This window comes from Myotis nattereri, assembly GCF_964212035.1.
Source record: "Myotis nattereri genome assembly, chromosome: 13".
In the NCBI taxonomy this organism is placed as follows: Eukaryota; Metazoa; Chordata; class Mammalia; order Chiroptera; family Vespertilionidae; genus Myotis; species Myotis nattereri.
In genome coordinates, this window is record NC_138088.1 from 38,968,603 (window position 1) to 38,988,563 (window position 19,961).

Sequence of the window (19,961 nt, forward strand, 5' to 3'; positions counted from 1 at the left end):
AGTCACTTAACTGCCCTGTGCACAGTTACTTCATATATAAAATGTTGAGTTGTGTTTCATGGTTATCACCAGGACCCTCCCAGTTCTAAGATACTGATTCGTCTGAGGCTACTAGACAGAACTAGAAACAGCAAGGTTACGTTTTGTGCGCTGTATCAGAGTGCCTAAACTCTCTCTCCCTCTGTTGTCATCTACAAAATGTGAATCATAGTATTTCATGCCATCCCATATTTCAAGATTTCAGGGAAGAATTGATGTAAAAAATGAGAGAACTGATACACACCTGTTTTTATACTATAAGCATGATGAATGTGTATAGAAGTGATTACCATCTTTGCTCCTCTGGTCAGAACTTTCACCCTCAAATACACCTATCAGTGTAGAAAGTTACATATTTGTAAAATAAAAATCCCCTTCAAAACAAAGACCATATTTCATTAATATTTACAGTACAGTTTCTGACTAGGGCTCAGTATATGGTATATATCTTCATTAAGTGTTTTTTATCAGATAAACTATCCTTTTCTCTTCTAGATCTACAACAGTTGCGCTGCTCTCCTGGACTATTTCCCAGGGAGTCAGAACAAAGTATTTAAAAATATTGCTTTTATAAGAAGTTATGTTACAGAGAAAACAAAGGAACATCAAGCATCTCTGGACATTCACAATCCTCGGGACTTTATTGATTATTTCCTGATCAAAATGGAGCAGGTAAAGTGTTAACAAGCATTCAGTTATTTGACTACTTGTGCATCTTGTGGTTCACTGAATACTTTTTGTATTTACCAGAGACATTTCAATGGTCAGGCAAGTAATTCTGACAAGCATCTTAAGGAAATATAGTGTGCATGACTCTACACCAAGCAATATGGAAGATATTCTATAGGTTGCTAAATGAACAGTGAACTGTTAAGTAAGTGGACTACATTAATCCTGCTTTTTAGGTACTAATAATTTACCTGAGGAGAAACAGAATGATGCCTGAGGTGAAAACAGAAACAATTAAAACAAATTAGAAAATACAGAATAGCATGCCACGATGTGAACATGGACATGACCTTGCCCACAGTTTATAAGAGAATGGAAAAGCATGGCTTTACCTTGCTGGGCTTCCTGCACATCCAGTGGTTGGAAAACTCTTAATATATTTATAGTGAAGGACAAGGGAGAGGATTTCAGAAGGGTGAGTGGTGTATATAGAGGTGTAGAGGTTGTGGTGAGAAATAGGTGGATGGAAGAGACAAGCCTTAACTGAATGTAAAATAAATGAATTGGCATAGGAATCGAGTTGGAAGTTGGTGTCAATAGGCATGAATCCTGCACCATTTGTTGAAAAGACTATTTTTTAGCACATGAATTGCCTTGGTACCCTCATAAAAAATCAATTGACTGGATTAAAAATGGTGTGGAGTAAGTGGATGCTACACAGACACGCTCCCAGGACCAAACTGGAATTGCAACTAAAATACAAAAAAAAAAAAAAAATCCTGAATAATCAATGGGAGACTAGCTGGAGAGAACTCTGATAACCAAGGACATAAAGTGGAGACCACCTAGAGACTGGTAGGAAGGATCTGAAACCAAGATTACTATGCCCAGCAAGGCTATCATTCAAAATAGATGGTCAAATAAAGAGCTTCCCGCACCAAAAAAAGGCTAAAGAAATACAGAAATATAATGGCAATAAATAATAACCCTAAATGTAAATAGATTAAATACTCCAATCAAAAGGCATAGGGTAGCTGAATGGATACAAAAACATGACCCAACTATATGTTATCTACAAGAGACCCACCTCAGAACAAAAGACACACACAGAATGAGAATGAAGGGATGGGAAAAAATTTTCCATGCAAACGGAAAAGAAAAAAATGCTGGAGTAGCAATACTCATATCCAACAAAATAGACTTTAAAATGAAGGCCATCACAAGAGACAACACAGGTCACTACATAATACTAAAGGGATTGACCCAACAATAGGCTATAACCCTGGTAAACATATATGCACCCAATATATTTTTTAAAAAAACTTCTAGAGGACTTTAATGGAGAGATCAGCAACAATACAGTCATAGTAGGGGACTTTAACACCCCACTGACTTCACTGGATAGATCTTCCAGACAAAAACTTAACAAGGAAACAGTGACTACAAAGGACACACTGGATCAGATGGATTTAATTGACATTTATAGAACATTTCACTCCAAAGCTGCAGAATATACATTCTTCTTAAGTGCACATGGATCATTTACAAAGATAGACCACCTGTTAGGACACAGAACAAGTCTTTACAAATTCAAGAAGACTGAAATCATATCAAGGATCTTCTCAGATCACAGTGGAATGAAATTAGCAATCAACTAATGTAAAAACACCCCAAAACATTAAAAAACATGAAGGCTAATGAGCATGTTACTAAATAATGAATGGGTTACCAACGAGATCAAAAAAGAAATAAAAAAAAAAACCTTACTGGTAAGGAATGAAAATGAACACACAACAACCCCACATTTTGGGGACACAGCAAAAGCAGTCCTGAGAGGGAAGTTCATACCATTATAGGCCTACCTCAAAAGATAAGAAAAATTAACAATAAAATATTTAACCTTACAACTTAACTAGAAAGAGAAAAACAAGAAAAGCCCAGAGTAAGTAGAAGGAAGGAAATAATAAAGTTTAGAGCAGAAATAAATGACATAGAGACTAAAAAACAATACAAAAAATCAATGAAACCAAGAGCTGGTTCTTTGAAAGGATAAACAAGATTGATGAACCATTAGCCAGACTCATCAAGGAATAAGGAGGACCCAAATAAATAAAATCAGAAACGAAAGCAGAGAAATAACCACTGACACCACAGACATACAAAGAATTATAGGAAAATACATATGAACAACTATATGCCAACAAGCTAGACAATGTGGATGAAATGGACAAATTCCTAGAAAAATATAATCTCCCAAAATTGAATCAGGAAGAATCAAAAAACCTGAATAGGCCAGTAACAACTGATGAAATAGAAGCAGTAATCAAAAAACCCCCACCAAACAAAAGCCCATGTTTAGACGGCTTCACAGGGGCATTTTACCAAACATTCAAAAAAAACTATCACCTATACTTCTCAAACTATTCCAAAAAATCTAAGAGGAAGGAATACTTCCAAGCTTTGTTTATGAGGCCAGCATTACCCTAATTCCAAAACCAGGTAAAGACATTACAAAGAAGGAGAATTACAGGTCAATACCCCTGATGAATATAGATGCTAAAATCCTCAACAAAATATTAGCAAATCGGATCCAGCAATGTGTTAAAAAGATCATACACCATGACCAAGTGGGATTCATTCCAGGGATGCAAGGCTGGTATAATAGTTGCTAATCAATAAATGTGATACATCACATAAACAAATTGAAAGACAAAAATTACATGATCATATCAATAGATGCAGAAAAAGCATTCGACAAAATCCAATACCCATTTTTGATAAAAACTCTCAGCAGAGTGGGAATAGAGGGAGCATATCTCAACAGGATAAAGGCCATATATAACAAACCTACTGCAAACATCATACTCAATGGGCAAAAACTAAAAGCATTTCCCTTAAGAACAGAAATAAGACAGGGATGTCCACTTTCACCCCTCTTGTTCAACATAGTACTGGAAATCCTAGCCACAGTGATCAGACAAGAAGAAATAAAAGACATCCACATGGGAAAGAAGGAAGTAAAACTCTCATTATTTGCAGGTGACATGATATTGTACATAGAAAACCCTAAAGACTCCACCAAAAAACTACTAGATTTAATAAATGAATTTGGCGGCTCTGCAGCATAATTTAAGCCTTGGAGGAGCTGTAGTTGTCACAATCTACAAGATGGGCTTTTCAAAGCTGCCAGAACTGATCAAATTGAGGCTGTTCCAATCAGTGCTGCAGTTGAAGGATTTAAGGCAAAGCTTGTCTTTAAGAAAATTGAAAAGAAGCTTGAAGAAGCAGGGAAACAGTTTGTGAAGAAAATCGGCAGTATTTTGGCCTTTAAGGTGAAGGATGGCCCTGGGGGTAAAGAAGCCACCTGGGTAGTGGATGTGAAGAATGGCAAAGGATCAGTGCTTCCCAACTCAGATAAAGAGGCTGACTGCACAGTCACAATGGCTGACTCGGACTTGATGGCTTTGATGATGGGTAAAATGAATCCTCAGTCGGCCTTCTTTCAAGGTAAATTGAAAATCACTGGCAACATGGATCTGGCTATGAAGTTACAAAATCTTCAGCTCCAGCCAGCCAAAGCTAAGCTGTGAAGAACTTCCTGTGTCTACCTTTGAAAATCAAGATGAGATTTACAAATATATATCCACATATTTCACTGTCAGAACTTAGACTGAAACCATGCATTGGCAACTAGCATGAGATTTGTTTTTAATTGAGTGTGACCAATCCTGTTTTCCCTAAGCTCTAGGTGAACAGAGCCTGATGGTGTACTACTGCTTTGCTGAATTGCATACAATTGTGTGTTAAAATGTTCATATGGTAATTATGGTTTGGGATAAAATTGAGTTCCAGAATAAAATTAGGAACAACAAAATCCAAAAACTATGTAAACAAAAGCTATTGTTTGGTTATGAAGTATACCCACTCATTTTGCTTATGAAGTATATTTGAGGATTATTCTGCTGAAGATTCAACTTAAGTTTTCCTTGGGAGAACTAATGGAGAAACAAAATACCAGAAGCTGGCCAGAAATCAGTGTTGTGCACTTAATGACCTTAATCTGTTTTCCATTAATAGTTGTTAAAATTCTGTGCTGGCATTAAAACAATTAAAACTTATGCATTTTGTGCCATCAGAATGGCATTTTCTTCCCAAATTTAAATAAAAGAAATATCAGAACTTGGGGGGAAATTTTGTAGCAGAACACAGGCCTATTTTTTTTAAATAAAAATATTTTTAGTTTCCTTCTTGAAAAACCAGTGTTAAATAATTTTAATAGTAAAATTTGCTTTGATATGCACAGTTTAAAAATTATCTCATATTAATTTAAGTTTATAAAGTTCAACCCTGTTATAATTTTTCTTTTCATATGTTTAGTGATTATCCACATTTATCTTTCTTCTTAGTTTTTCTAATGCTAATGTTATTTCTTATAACTCAGTAAAATATGGGATAAAATGGAAGAATATTTAATAGAAAGATAAAATTGCTCTTCCTGAAAAATAAATAAAATAAATGAATTTGGCAATGTGGCAGGATACAAAATCAACACCCAAAAATCAATGGCTTTTTTATAGACCAAGAATGAATTCTCAGAAAGAGAAACTAAACAAATAATCCCATTTACCATTGCAACAAAGAAATTAAGATACTTCGGAATAAACTTAACCAAGGAGGCAAAGGACCTGTACTCAGAAAACTATTTATTCATTATCTATTGATGGATATTTGTGCTGTGTCTGCCTTTGGCTCTTATGAGTAATGATGCTATAACATTTGTATACAAGTTTCTTCATGGACCTGCTTTCATTTTTGTTGGGTGCATTCCTAGGAGAGGAATTGATGGGACCTATGGCAATGTTATGTCTAAGATTTGAGGAACAGCCAAGCTTTTCTATGGTGTCTGCAGCATTTACATTCCCACCAGCAGTGAATGAGGGTTCCTATTTTTTGACAGTTGCCAATACTTATTTTCTAATTTTTATAATTATTAAAGCTGTTCTAATGAATATGAAGTATCCTGTGGCTTTGATTTGCATTTCCTTGATGACCAGTGATACTGAATATATTTTCATGTGCTGTTACCTATTTCTAATCTCCAGATAAATGTCATTCAAGTCCTTTGCTTATCTTTGTTGTTGAGCTGTTTTGTTTTGTTTTCAAAAATTGCACCTTGCAGTTTGTATGTTGGCTTAACTTTAAAACAAATGAATTATTTTGGATTAACTGGAATTCTGGAAAATGAATTTGTCAAATAATTTCATCAAACTATTCCTAGGAAAAGCACAATCCGCACGGGGAGTTTACTATTGACAACTTGACAATCACCGTGTCTGATTTCTTTGGAGCTGGGACAGAGACGACAAGTACCACACTGAGATATGCTCTCCTGCTCCTGCTCAAGCACCCAGAGGTCTCAGGTACGCCCAGCATGGTGGGAGGGGTGAATTTCAGAAAAGACGTTGGAAAGACACAGCAAGGACATTCCATCTTGTTTCTCTTAGAGAAATGTCATTATTAAAATACCTCTGACCTGCTTTGTTTTGCCAAGTTTAAAGAAGGGATAATAATGGGACATCTTTCTAAAATATAGGCTGATGTCTTAGAGGAGTGAAGACGCTGTGGGCAGTAGCCAAAGCAATACAGTGCAGTCTGGATTTCCTGGCAGGCACACACCAGCATGGAGTGGCCTGGGACTGCACAGTGGTTTTATTATGAAAAGGCTGCTCACTTTAAACAGTGGGTATATGCCTCAGAGATCTCCCCTCTTTCTGAAAATGCAAGGTCCTAGTGGAAACTCTTCTTACTGAAGCATAAGTGAAAATCCTAGAGACTTACTTAGTGAGGCTGCCTGAGATCATTTCCATTCTAGAAAGTATCCTAAAATTTGAGATTCACAAGCAATGTGGTCCTCTTCAGGCTTAAGATATTGCATAAAGGAATTTTGTTATTTCAGAAGTCTGTTTCCAGAAAGGAGTTGGTTGCCAAAACAAGATCTTTTCCAAGCACTTTATATTAGAAAAATACCTTTTTTAAAAAAATCCTCACCCGAGGATATTTTTCCATTTATTTTTAGAGAGAGTGGAAGCGAGAGGAAAAGACAGAGAGAAATATCGATGTGGGAGAAATACATCAATTGGTTGCCTCCTGCACTAGCCCTGCCCATGGCGCGGGTCAGGGAGGAGCCTGCAACCAAGGTTCCTGCCCTTCACAACAGAAATAAAACCTGGGACCCTTCAGTCCGCAGGCCAATGCTCTATCCACTGAGCCAAACTGGCTAGGAGAGAAATATACCTTTATAGAGTTACGGTTATGCATAGCAGTTTAGAAACACACATTATTTTTTTCCTGTGTTAAAATCCCACTAAAATGGTTACAACCTATTGCAAATGAGAATTAGTCTTCTAAAGCTGGATAAGAGGAGGTCAGGAAACAGCCAACAAATCCTCAACAAATATCTGAAATGCAGAGAGCATATAGAGGGGAGATAATGAACTCTGTAGAGAGGATGAAATTGTAACCTCAACTGTCAGAAGAGGAAGTTCCATGAGGAGGAATCTTTGTGATGCTTAGGATATATTCCCAGAAGTGGGGACGCTAGGTCAAAAGGTAGTTTCATTGCTAAGTTTTTGAGGAACCTCCATACTGTTTTCCACAGTGGCTGCACCAGTCTGCATTCCCACTAGCAGTGCACGAGGGTTCCCTTTTCTCCACATCCTTGCCAACACTTGTTGTTTGTTAATTTGTTGATGATAGCCATTCTGACAGGTGTGAGCTGACACCTGGTTTTAATTTGCATCTCTCTGATGATTAGTGATGTTGAGCCTTATTTCATGTCTGTTGGTCATCTGTATGTCCTCTTTGGAGAAGGGTCTATTTAGGTCCTTTCGTGCAATAAGCCAGTCAGTGAAAGACAAATACCAAATGATCTCACTTACTAGTATATGTGGAATCTAATGAACAAAATAAACTGACGAACATAATAGAAACAGAGGCATGGATACATGGAACAGACCGACAGCTGACAGAGGGGAGGGGTTGGGTTAGTCTGGGTGAAAAAGGTGAAGGGATTAGCCAAAGAACATATGTGCATAACCCATGGACACAGACAACAGTGTCCAGAGGGAAGTGAAGGGCTAGAGCTGGGTGGAGGCAGGCAAAGGTAAGGGGAGGATGGGGGGCGCGGGGCGCGGAGACTGGGCACATCTGCAATAGTGTCAGCAATAAAAATCAAGTTTAAAAAATTTATTTGTGTCCCTACATCCCTATAAGTTTTGGTACTTATTTATTTATTTTTTTAAATTGATTTCAGAGAGGAAGGGAGAGGGAGAGAGAGATAGAAACATCAGTGATGAGAGAGAAGCATTGATTGACTGCCTCCTGCACGCCCCACACTGGGGGTTGAGTCCGGAACCCAGGCATATGCCATGACTGGGAATCAAACCGTGACCTCCTGGTTCATGGGTCGATGTTCAACCACTGAGCCACGCTGGCTGGGTGTATAAGTTTTGGTATTTAGAAGTACCAGTGTCAAAGAAGATAGAAGCAGAAACAGGCTGGAAAGGTAGCTCTCCCTGCCCAAGTCCCTTTTTTATTTAAAAAATATATATATTTTATTGACTTTTTACAGAGAGGAAGGGAGAGGGATAGAGAGTTAGAAACATCAACAGAGAGAAACATCAATCAGCTGCCTCCTGCACACTCCCCACTGGGGATGTACCCGCAACCAAGGTACATGCCCTTGACCGGAATCGAACCTGGGACCCTTGAGTACGCAGGCCGATGCTCTATCCACTGAACCAAACTGGTCAGGGCTGCCCAAGTCCCTTGGACAACTCCTTTTATCAGGTAACTGCTTTTCCCCAATACAATGAGGGAGGTTTACTTTCTAGAGAAATGACAGGGAAAGAATGAGGTGTAGGGCTTTAAAGAAACGTTAGGTAAGAATCTATTTCTAGAATTCAGAGACTCTTAGTTTCTTTCTCCATCCTACTTCCTGAAATTCAGCAGCCAGATTTTTAAAAACTCCAGAGAGTGAACAGGTCTGGAGGAAAGACCTCCATAGTTGCCGTGCAGATAGAAAATTCCCTGACACGTGTATCAGAGTGAATGAAATAAAAGCATCCAACCCAAGACACAGGGTCATGAATTTCAGAACATGAGGATTAAAAAGAAAATCACAAAAACATTCAAAGAGCTGCATCATTTCGTGTGTAAGGATTGGGATTCAGACACCATCAGAATTCTCAAGAGTAACTATCAAACTGTACATTGAAGAGTATATTCTCAGACCTGTACGTTTGACAAAACCTTTACACCCCACCCCCCTTTTCCTTTTTTCATCCAAATGTCCGTTTCCACGTCAGAGGAAGTCATGGGCTCAAGAAATCAGGAGGGCTCAAAGGAGAAGGAAATTGTCAGGGAGCTTGCTAGATGCCAGGCCTAGGAAATATCCACTTCAATATGATTAGGTGGATAAAGCAGGTGTGAGGGGAGACACCAAGCAAAAAAGAGAAATGATTGATTATCTGAGGATTCCTAATAACGGGGAAATTGTTATTAGGAGTTAGAAGCATCTACCTCAGTATTTAGACATAATTCTAAATCGACAGTGCCCTTGGCGGTCCCGGGCCTGACTCTTGCTTCAACAGTGTTTGGACAGAACAGACCCCGGGACGCCCCTTCTTCCAGCCTCCGACCACCTTCCAGCTTCTTATCCAGTCACCACCTTCAGAGCCACCTGCGGGACCAGCCAACACACCGGGTGTTTTCCTACCTTAACTCCTTCTTACCGAACAACCATGAGCTCCCAAACCCGTCAGAATTATTCCACCGAGGGGGAGGCTGCCGTCAACCGCCTGGCCTGCATCTGCAGGCTCCCACCTACCTCTCTCTGGGCTTCTTGTTCCAACACGAGGATGTGGCTCTCCAGGGCGCGGGCCATTTCTTCCCCGAGTTGGTGGACAAGAAGCGCGAGGGCGCTGAGCAGCTCTTAAAGTTGCAAAACCAGCGCGGTGGCCGCGTTCTCTCCAGGACGCGCTGAGCCTCCCCAAGATGAGTGGGTGAAACTCAGGGCCATGGAAGGCGCCCTGGCCTTGGAGAGGAACGTGGCCAGGCCCTGTTGGAGCTGCAGGTCCTGGGTTCTACCCACAGCCCCTCAGCTCTGTGAGTTCAGGGAGAACCACTTCCTGGGTGAGGAGGTGAAGCTCATCAAGAAGATGGGTGACACCTGGCTCCCCTCCGCAGGCTGCCCGCCCCCAGGCTGGGCTGGGCCAGTATCCTTGGAAAGGCTCACCCTCCAGCACGACTAGGAGCCTTTGGAGCCCAGAGGCCTTTGAGGGGCCCACTATGCATTTCCTGGTGTCTGGCTTTTACCTGAGCCTCTCCCCGAAACTGCTAGCCATTCTTTTAACCATCCTGAAGCCCTCTCCATGCATTGGACCAAATGAAACAATAAAGCTTTTTGGAGAGGGAGAGGGAGAGGAAGGGGGAGGGAGGGGGAGGGGAGGGGAAGGGGGAGGGGGAGGGAGGGAGGGGGAGGGCGAGAGAGAGATTCTTAATGAAGATAGAGAAAATTGTGAATTGAAGGAAAGAATCATGATTAAGTCCAAGAAAGTACCAAAAATGAAACATAATCATAGTCGTCTTACCAGAGAGGATATATAGTCAGAATGATGTTGAAATGTGATCTAACTATATTGGGGAAAACAGAATAAAGGGAATTGTGGGCATGTCTGTGTGTATTTTGTATGAGGCGGGGATGGAGAAGTAAATTCTCACCTTCCTTACCAGGAAATCAGACATTGTCTAAAAATAGGCAAGTAAGAAATAGAAGTCATTATTTATTTATTTAAAATAGACTTTTTTTGATTTCAGAGAAGAAGGGAGAGGGAAAGAGATAGAAATACACAAAACATACAAATACACAAAACATACATTATCATTTCACTTTCCAACCCACATATTATTTTGATATAAAATTATATTTGATGTCCTATTTTTCTTTGTACAAGGACTGTAATTCCTTGACCATTTCATCATTTCTGTTTATATCATGAGGTATGCTTAAACAGGTATGGGTTGATGTATAGTAAGTCTATCTAGTAGGAGAGCTGTATGTATCTACATGGCAAATATTTCTCTGTGTCTGGGTGTATTTCTGGGCATATAACTGATGTTTATAATGACATCAAGACACCCTAGTGCTGCATGTATCCCTGAATCGGTATGTAAATACGGTATACATTTTCCTGTTTTCCATCTGTCTTACTTATGTCTTACCAGCTAAAGTCCAGGAAGAGATTGACCGCGTCGTTGGCAGAGAGCGGAGCCCCTGCATGCAAGACAGGAGTCACATGCCCTACACGGATGCCATGGTGCACGAGGTCCAGAGATACCTTAACCTCCTCCCCACCAACCTGCCCCATGCGGTGACCTGTGATGTTAACTTCAGGAACTACCTCATCCCCAAGGTAAGATGTGTTTCACCCACACTGACCTCAGTGGTCTTGGAGGTCCCATTTTCACAGTGTGGTTGGTGTTCATCTTCTGTCGACACAAGATGAGAGAGGGGCAGACACCACACTGTGGCAGCTCGAGGGACTCTAGTCTTTCCAGGTGCGACTATCAGCCTGTATAGCAGGTTCTGACATCTGACAGTGTCGGTCTTGCAAATTTGTCCTACTTCTTTAATGTTGTTTGGCTAATCTTAGCTGCTTACATTTCCAAACTAATGTTAATATCAGTTTGTCAATGTGCCAAAACAATCTGCTGGGACTTTTACCAGGGTGTCATTAGATCAATTTGGAAAGTCTTAACATCATGACACATTGAATCTTTCAATTAATAGGTAAGGTATACACTCCCAATTAGGAGGGGGTTTTCTCTAATTTTCCTTTTTTAAAAAATATACTTTTATTGATTTCAGAGAAGAAGGAAGAGGGAGAGATAGAAACATCAATGATGAGAGAGAACCATTGATTGGCTGCCTCCAGCACATCCCACACTGGGGATCAAGTCCGCAACCAGGGCACATGGCCTGACTGGGAATTGAACCATGACCTCCTGGTTCATAGGTCAACACTCAACCACTGAGCCACAGCAGCCGGCCTTTAATTTTCTTAATACATTTTTTCAGTGCATGGAAATATAATTGATTTTATTGTTTTGATGACCTTATATATAGCAACCTTGCTAAATTTAAAATCATTGCTGGTAATTTGTCTCCAGGTTAATCTGCAATTTCTACATACATCATCACCCTGCTATCTGGGTTAAATATCCTTCTTTCATCCTTTATTTCTAATTTTCAGGAAAGTGGAGGTTTAACATCTCACTAGTGAGAATGTTTTGGTAGATATTCTTTATAGATTGGGAATTTTACCCTCTTATTTTTCATGATTTTTTGTCCTGAATGAGTATTTGATATTTTCATATCAATTTTCTGCATCTATTGGTATGGTTGTATACTGGCTTCACTTTCCCACTCAGTGTGCCTACACAGCTGGATTTGATTTGCTACATTTTGTTCAGAACTTCTGTATTTTTACTGATAAAAACATTTTTGGTCTACAATTTTTCTTCAAAATTTTCTTGTCATATTTCTGCTATGAAGGTAATGCTGGTTTCAAAAAAGTAGGTGCCCTAATGTAGGTTTATTTTGATTGTCTTCCCTCTTCTTCTTGTGGCCACTGAGTCATGTCTTTGAAATGCATGGCTTATTATTTGTCCGTGTCACAGAACACTTCTCAATGATGTGAGGTTGACTTGTGGTTTATTTTGGTCCTATCTAAAGAATATTGCCACTAAAGGGACTGGTGTAAAAAGAAGAAATAAAAAGCTAAGAAAGAAAACAGGCACACACAAAAAATAGAAATGGCTACAAACAAGTACCTTTCAATAATAACTTTAAACGTAAATGGACTAAATGCTCCAATCAAAAGACATCGAGTGGCTGGATGGATAAAAAAACATGACCCATATATTTGCTGTCTACAAGAGACCCACCTCAGAATAGGGGACTCACACAGACTGAGAGTGAAGGGATGGAAAAATATCTTTCAGGCAAATGGAAATGAAAAAAAAAGCTGGGGTAGCAATACTTAATATCTGACAAAATAGACCTCAAAGTGAAGGCCATAACAAGAGATAAGGAAGGCCACTTCATAATACTAAAGGGATCAATACAACAAGAAGACATAACCCTGATAAACATATATGCACCCAATGCAGGAACACCCAAATACATAAAAAAAAAAACAAACCGTGGAAGGTATCAAAAGAAGAGATTGACAACAATACAATCATAGTAGGGGACTTTAACACACCACTGACATCATTGGATAAATCCTCTAGACAAAAAATCAGCAAAGAAATAGCAATCCTAAATGACTCACTAGATCAGATGGACTTAATTGACATCTTCAGAACATTTCACCCCAAAGCCACGAAATATACATCGTTCTCAAGTGCTCATGGGACATTTTCAAAAATAGACCACATATTGGGTCACAAACAAAGTCTCCCCAAATTCAAGAAGATTGAAATCATACCAAGCATCTTCTCAGACCACAATGGCATAATATTAGAAAAACTACAATAAAAACAACCCAAAATACTCAAACACTGGGAAGCTGAATAGCATGTTATTAAATATTGATTGGGTTACCAATGAGATCAAAGAAGAAATTAAAAACATCCTGGAAACTAATGACAATGAAAACGCAACAATCCAAAACCTATGGGACACAATGAAAGCAGTCTTGAGAGGGAAGTTTATAGCTCTACAGGCCTATCTCAAAAAAAAAGAAAAAATGGTAGTAAATCAGCTAACTCTACATCTCAAAGAATTAGAAAGAGAGCAACAAGAAAAGCCCAGAGTGAGCAGAAGGAAGGAGACAATAAAGATTAGAGCAGAAATAAATGACAAAGAGACCAAAAAAACAATACAGAAAATCAATGAAACCAAGAGCTGGTTCTTTGAAAGGATAAACAAGATTGATGAACCTCTAGCCAGGCTCACCAAGAAGCAAAGAGAGACGAACCAAATAAACAAAATCAGAAACGATAGAGGCAAAATAACAACAGACCCCACAGAAATACAAATGATTGTTAAAAAATACTATGGACAACTGTACTCCAACTAACTAGACAACCTGGAGGAAATGGACATATTCCTAGAAAAATACAACATTCCAAAACTCAATAAGAAAGAACCTAAAAATCTCAATAGGCCAATAACTATGGAAGAAATTGAAGCAGTCATCAAAAAGCTTCCAGCAAACAAAAGCCCAGGACCAGACGGCTTCACAGGGGAGTTTTACCAAACATTCAAGGAAGAACTAAAACCTATCCTCCTCAGACTACTACAAAAAATTCAAGAGGAAGAACACTTCCAAGCTCATTCTATGTAGCCAGCATCACCCTAATACCAAAACCAGGTAAAGACAACACAGAAAGAGAATTACAGGCCAATATCCCTCATGAACATAGATGCCAAAATCCTCAACAAAATCTTAGCAAATCGGATCCAGCAGTACATCAGAAAGATCATACACCATGACCAAGTAGGATTTATCCCAGGGATGCAAGGATGGTACAATATCCGCAAATCAATAAACGTGATACATCACATAAACAAATTGAAAGAAAAAAACCACATGGTCATATCAATTGATGCAGAAAAAGCATTTGACAAAATTCAACACCCATTTTTGATAAAAGCTCTCAGCAAGGTGGGAATAGAAGGATCATACCTCAACATAATAAAAGCCATATATGACAAACGCACAGCCAACATCATACTCAATGGACAAAAACTAACACCATTTCCCCTAAGAACAGGAACAAGACAGGGATGCCCACTCTCACCACTCCTGTTCGACATAGTTCTGGAAGTATTAGCCATTGCAATTTGGCAAGAAGAAGAAATAAAAGGCATCCAAATTGGAAAAGAAGAAGTCAAATTGTCCTTATTTGCAGATAACATGATATTATACATAAAAAACCCTAAAGACTCCATCAAAAAACTATTAGACTTAATAAATGAATTCGGCAATGCTGCAGGATACAAAATTAACGCCAAGAAATCTATGGCATTTCTATACACAAATAGTGAACTTACAGAAAGAGAGACTAAAAAAACAATCCCATTTACCATCGCACCAAAAAAATTAAGCTACCTAGGAATAAACTTAACTAAAGAGGTAAAAGACCTCTACTCAGAAAACTACAGGACGTTGAAAGAAGAGATAGAGGAAGACATAAACAGATGGAACAACAAACCATGTTCTTGGATTGGTAGAATCAACATCATTAAAATGTCCATACTACCCAAAGCAATCTATAAATTCAATGCACTTCCCATTGAAATACCAACAGCATATTTCACAGACCTAGAATGAACTCTCCAAAAATTCATCTGGAATAAAAAAAGACCCCCAATAGCTGCAGCGATCCTGAGAAAGAGCAAAGTAGGTGGGATCTCAATATCAGATATCAAGCTGTATTACAAAGCCACTGTTCTCAAAACTGCTGGTACTGGCACAAGAACAGACATATAGATCAATGGAATAGAATAGAGAGCCCAGAAATCGATCTGAACCAATATGCTCAATTAATATTTGACAAAGGAGGCAAGAACATACAATGGAATCAAGACAGTCTCTTCAATAAATGGTTTTGGAAATTGGACAGATACATGCAAAAAAATGAAACTAGACCACCAACTTACACCATACACAAAAATAAACTCAAAATGGATAAAGGACTTAAATGTACAACGGGAAACCATAAAAATACTAGAGGAATCCAAAGGCAACAAAATCTCAGTCATATGCCAAAGCAATTTCTTCACTGATACAGCTCCTAGGGCATTGGAAACTAAAGAGAAAATAAACAAATGGGACTACATCAAATAAAAAGCTTCTGCACAGCAAAAGAAACCATCAACAAAACGACAAGAAAGCCCACTGCATAAGAGAACATATTTGCCAATGTTATCACCAATAAGGGTTTAATCTCCAACATTTATAGGGAACTCATACAACTTAACAAAAGGAAGATAAACAATCCAATCAAAAAATGGGCAAAGGACCTAAATAGACACCTTTCAAAAGAGGACATTCAGAAAGCCAAGAGACATATGAAAACATGCTCAAAGTCACTAATCATCCGAGAGATGCAAATCAAAACAACAATGAGGTACCATCTCACACCTGTCAGACTGGCTATCATCAACAAATCAACAAACGACAAGTGCTGGAGAGGATGTGGAGAAAAAGGAACACTTGTGCACTGCTGGTGGGAATGCAGACTGGTGCAGCCACTATGGAAGACAGTATGGAGTTTCCTCAAAAAACTAAAAATGGAACTCCCATTTGACCCTGTGATCCCACTTCTAGGAATATATCCCAAGAAACCAGAAACGCCAATCAGAAAGGATATATGCACCCCTATGTTCATAGCAGCACAATTCACCATAGCTAAGATCTGGAAACAGCCTAAGTGCCCATCAGTAGATGAATGGATTAGAAAACTGTGGTACATCTACACGATGGAATACTATGCTGCTCTAAAAAGGAAGGAACTCTTACCATTTGCAACGTCATGGATGGAACTGGAGAGCATTATGCTAAGTGAAATAAGCCAGTCAATGAAGGAAAAATACCACATGATCTCACTCATTCATGGATAATAGAGACCATTATAAACTTTTGAACAATAATAGATACAGAGGCAGAGCTGCCTCAAACAGATTGTCAAACTGCAGCGGGAAGGCCGGGGAGGGTTGGGGGGCAGGAGGTAGGGGGTTAAGAGATCAACTAAAGGACTTGTATGCATGCATATAAGCATAACCAATGGACATAAGACTGGGGGATAGGGGAGGCTAGGGGACTGTCTAGGGCGGGGGGATAAAACGGACACATATGTAATACCCTTTGTAATACTTTAAGCAATAAATTAAAAAAAAAAAAAAGACAAAAAAAAAAAGAAAATAAACAAATGGGACTACATCAAATAAAAAGCTTCTGCACAGCAAAAGAAACCATCAACAAAACGACAAGAAAGCCCACTGCATAAGAGAACATATTTGCCAATGTTATCACCAATAAGGGTTTAATCTCCAACATTTATAGGGAACTCATACAACTTAACAAAAGGAAGATAAACAATCCAATCAAAAAATGGGCAAAGGACCTAAATAGACACTTTTCAAAAGAGGACATTCAGAAAGCCAAGAGACATATGAAAACATGCTCAAAGTCACTAATCATCCGAGAAATGCAAGTCAAAACAACAATGAGGTACCATCTCACACCTGTCAGAATGGCTATCATCAACAAATCAACAAACGACAAGTGCTAGAGAGGATGTGGAGAAAAAGGAACACTCGTGCACTGCTGGTGGGAATGCAGACTGGTGCAGCCACTATGGAAGACAGTATGGAGTTTCCTCAAAAAACTAAAAATGGAACTCCCATTTGACCCTGTGATCCCACTTCTAGGAATATATCCCAAGAAACCAGAAACACCAATCAGAAAGGATATATGCACCCCTATGTTCATAGCAGCACAATTCACCATAGCTAAGATCTGGAAACTGCCTAAGTGCCCATCAGTAGATGAATGGATTAGAAAACGGTGGTACATCAACACAATGGAATACTATGCTGCTGTAAAAAAGAAGGAAGTCTTACCATTTGCAACAGCATGGATGGAACTGGAGAGCATTATGCTTAAGTGAAATAAGCCAGTCAATGAAGGAAAAATATCACATGATCTCACTCATTTATGGATAATAAAGACCATTATAAACTTATGAACAAAAATAGATACAGAGGCAGAGCAGCCTCGAACAGACTGTCAAACTACAGCGGGAAGGCCGGGGAAGGTTGGGGTGGGGGGGCGAGCGGGGGAATAAGAGATCAAACGAAGGACTTGTATGCATGCATATAAGCATAACTAATGGACATAAGATACTGGGGGGTAGGGGAGGCCAGGGGATTGTTAAGGGCGGGGAAAAAAGGAGACATATGTAATACTCGTTGTAATACTTTAAGCAATAAAACAATTAAATAAATACTAAAAATAAAATGAAAAAAAAAGAATATTGCCAGAACAGGGTCTCAAAGGTTTACCCTTATCTATTTCTAAAACTTTTAGTTTTAGCACTTACATTTAGATCATTGATCCATTCAGGTAAATTTGTACTGATGGTGTGAAATAATGGTCATACTTCCTTTATTTCTTATGAATATGTATTTGAGCAACACAATAGAAACATACTGCCTTTGTACTTTTTTCATATCTTAAAAAATATTTTCATATATTATTTGTTTAAAAATATACAAGGGGCCTTGGCCAGGTTGCTCAGTGGGTGGAGCATGTCCCATACATCAAAATGTTTTAATTCCCAATCAGGGCATATACTGAGGTAGCAGTTTTGATACCCAGTGTGAGCCAGTATGGGAGGCAACCAATTATTCACCCAACAGTTCTAATTGATAAAACTTGACTGGATTAATAATCCTAAAATGAATTGTTGCAAAATGATGATTTTTTCCCCAATTTTAACATTCTGTATTTATAGGCTAGGATTAATCTGTAATTAAATCTCCCTTGTATTTTTTTATTTATTTAAAAATTTTTAAGTTATAGTTGGCGCACAATGTTATATTAGTTTCAGGTGTATAACATAGTGATTCAGTATTTTTTGTTGTTGTTGTTAACCCTCACCCAAGGATATTTTTCCATTGATTTTTAGAGAGAGTGGAAGGGAGGGGGAGAGAGAAATATCAATGTGAAAGAGACACATTGATTTGTTGCCTCCCAGACATGCCCTGACCAGGGCCAGGGATTGAGCCTGCAACGTGCTCTTGATCGAAATCGATCCCAGGACCCTTGAGTTCAAGGGCTGATGCTCTATACACTGAGCCAAACCAGCTAGAGCTCAACATTTATTTTTTGAATTTTATTTTTCAACTAGAGGCCTGGTGCACAAAATTCATACACTGGTGGTGGTGATGGGGGGTGTCCCTCAGCCCGGCCGGTGCCCTCTCACAGTCCGGGACCCCTTGCTCCTTACTGCCCTCTTGCAGCGGAGGCAGGAGAGGCTCCTGCCACCACCGCTGTGCTCGCCAGCCATGAGCCTAGCCTCTGGCTGAGTGGTGCTCCCCCTGTGGGAGTGCACTGAACACCAGAGGGAAGCTCCTGCACTGAGCATATGCCCCCTGGTGGTCAGTTGGTGTCATAGTGACCGGTCGTTCTGCCGTTTGGTCAATTTGCATATTAGGGTTTTATTATATAGGATTATAGTTTACATTCAATATTATTTTGTATTAGTTTCAGCTGTATAGCATAGTGGTTATACAATCATATTCTTTACAAAGTGTGTCCCCCCCATAATTTCAGTACCCACCTGACACCATATATAGTTATTATATTATTAACTATATTTTTATGCTGTACTTTACATCCCTGTGACTATTCAACATTTATTTATCTTATGTGCTCACCACACTAAGTCGAGTAACCATCTGTCACCATGCAAAGCTATCACACTACTATTGATTATTATATTGCTCTTTGCCTTATTTATCCATCCCTTCCCTTCTACCCTCTGGCAACCATCAGTTTGTTCTTTGCTTCTATGTTTTTAAGTCAAGACTAACAATCTACATGGCAATGATAAGACTAACAGTTGTATTTATTGTCATGACCACAGAAAAGATTATTTTTTATTAGATCAGATGTCTGTTTATATAAGCCATATGAACAGATAACTCCAGACATTTCAAGTTCCAACTTCCGTTTTTTAAACCTTCCATTTTAAACCATAATTCCCCTATGAGATGAGTGAAGGTTGAAGTCATAAAGTAGGTGGTGGGGACATACAGCAGTGTCCAAACGCGGTGATGAGCAGAATGGATTCAGAAGGCCCGCCACCCTAGGACCCATGTACTCAGCACTTCAGATGCTATTGGAATTCACTTTAGCAACATCTTGTCACTGGTCTTAAGCTGCTCGTTGTTTATTACTTGTTCTCTCTGGCTCACAATGCCACTGCCCTTCTTAGGACCTAGGATTCCTCATCTATAGATCATAAAATTGGACTAAAGGACTTGCAATCTTTCTTCCAGCTCCACAACTTCTTCTTTTTTTTTCTTCAAATTTTAACAGCCAATAGTTAGTCTTTTTTTTATATATAAACATATTTTTATTGATTTCAGAGAGGAAGGGAAAGGGAGAGAGAGA

At 39.0% G+C, this 19,961-nt stretch overlaps 2 protein-coding genes across 3 annotated transcripts in view; both read left to right on the forward strand.

The window, feature by feature from the left end:
• LOC308528637 (cytochrome P450 2C19-like) overlaps window positions 1-19,961 on the forward strand; it is a gene marked incomplete at its 5' end in the record, with an annotated part of 83,140 nt that overhangs the window by 12,903 nt on the left and 50,276 nt on the right. For both annotated transcript variants that reach the window (XM_081104354.1, XM_081104356.1), the window contains 3 exons: window positions 535-711; window positions 5,987-6,128; window positions 10,993-11,180. In XM_081104354.1, coding sequence (XP_080960480.1) covers window positions 535-711; window positions 5,987-6,128; window positions 10,993-11,180 — 507 coding nt within the window. The remainder of the gene's footprint in view (window positions 1-534; window positions 712-5,986; window positions 6,129-10,992; window positions 11,181-19,961) is intronic.
• Window positions 1,048-4,298, forward strand: LOC308529148 (sterol carrier protein 2-like; the record flags this gene model as incomplete). The annotated part of the gene is made up of 2 exons (XM_081105178.1): window positions 1,048-1,127; window positions 3,860-4,298. The coding sequence occupies 2 exons, from the start codon at window positions 1,048-1,050 to the stop codon at window positions 4,296-4,298; spliced, it is 519 nt and encodes a 172-aa protein (XP_080961304.1).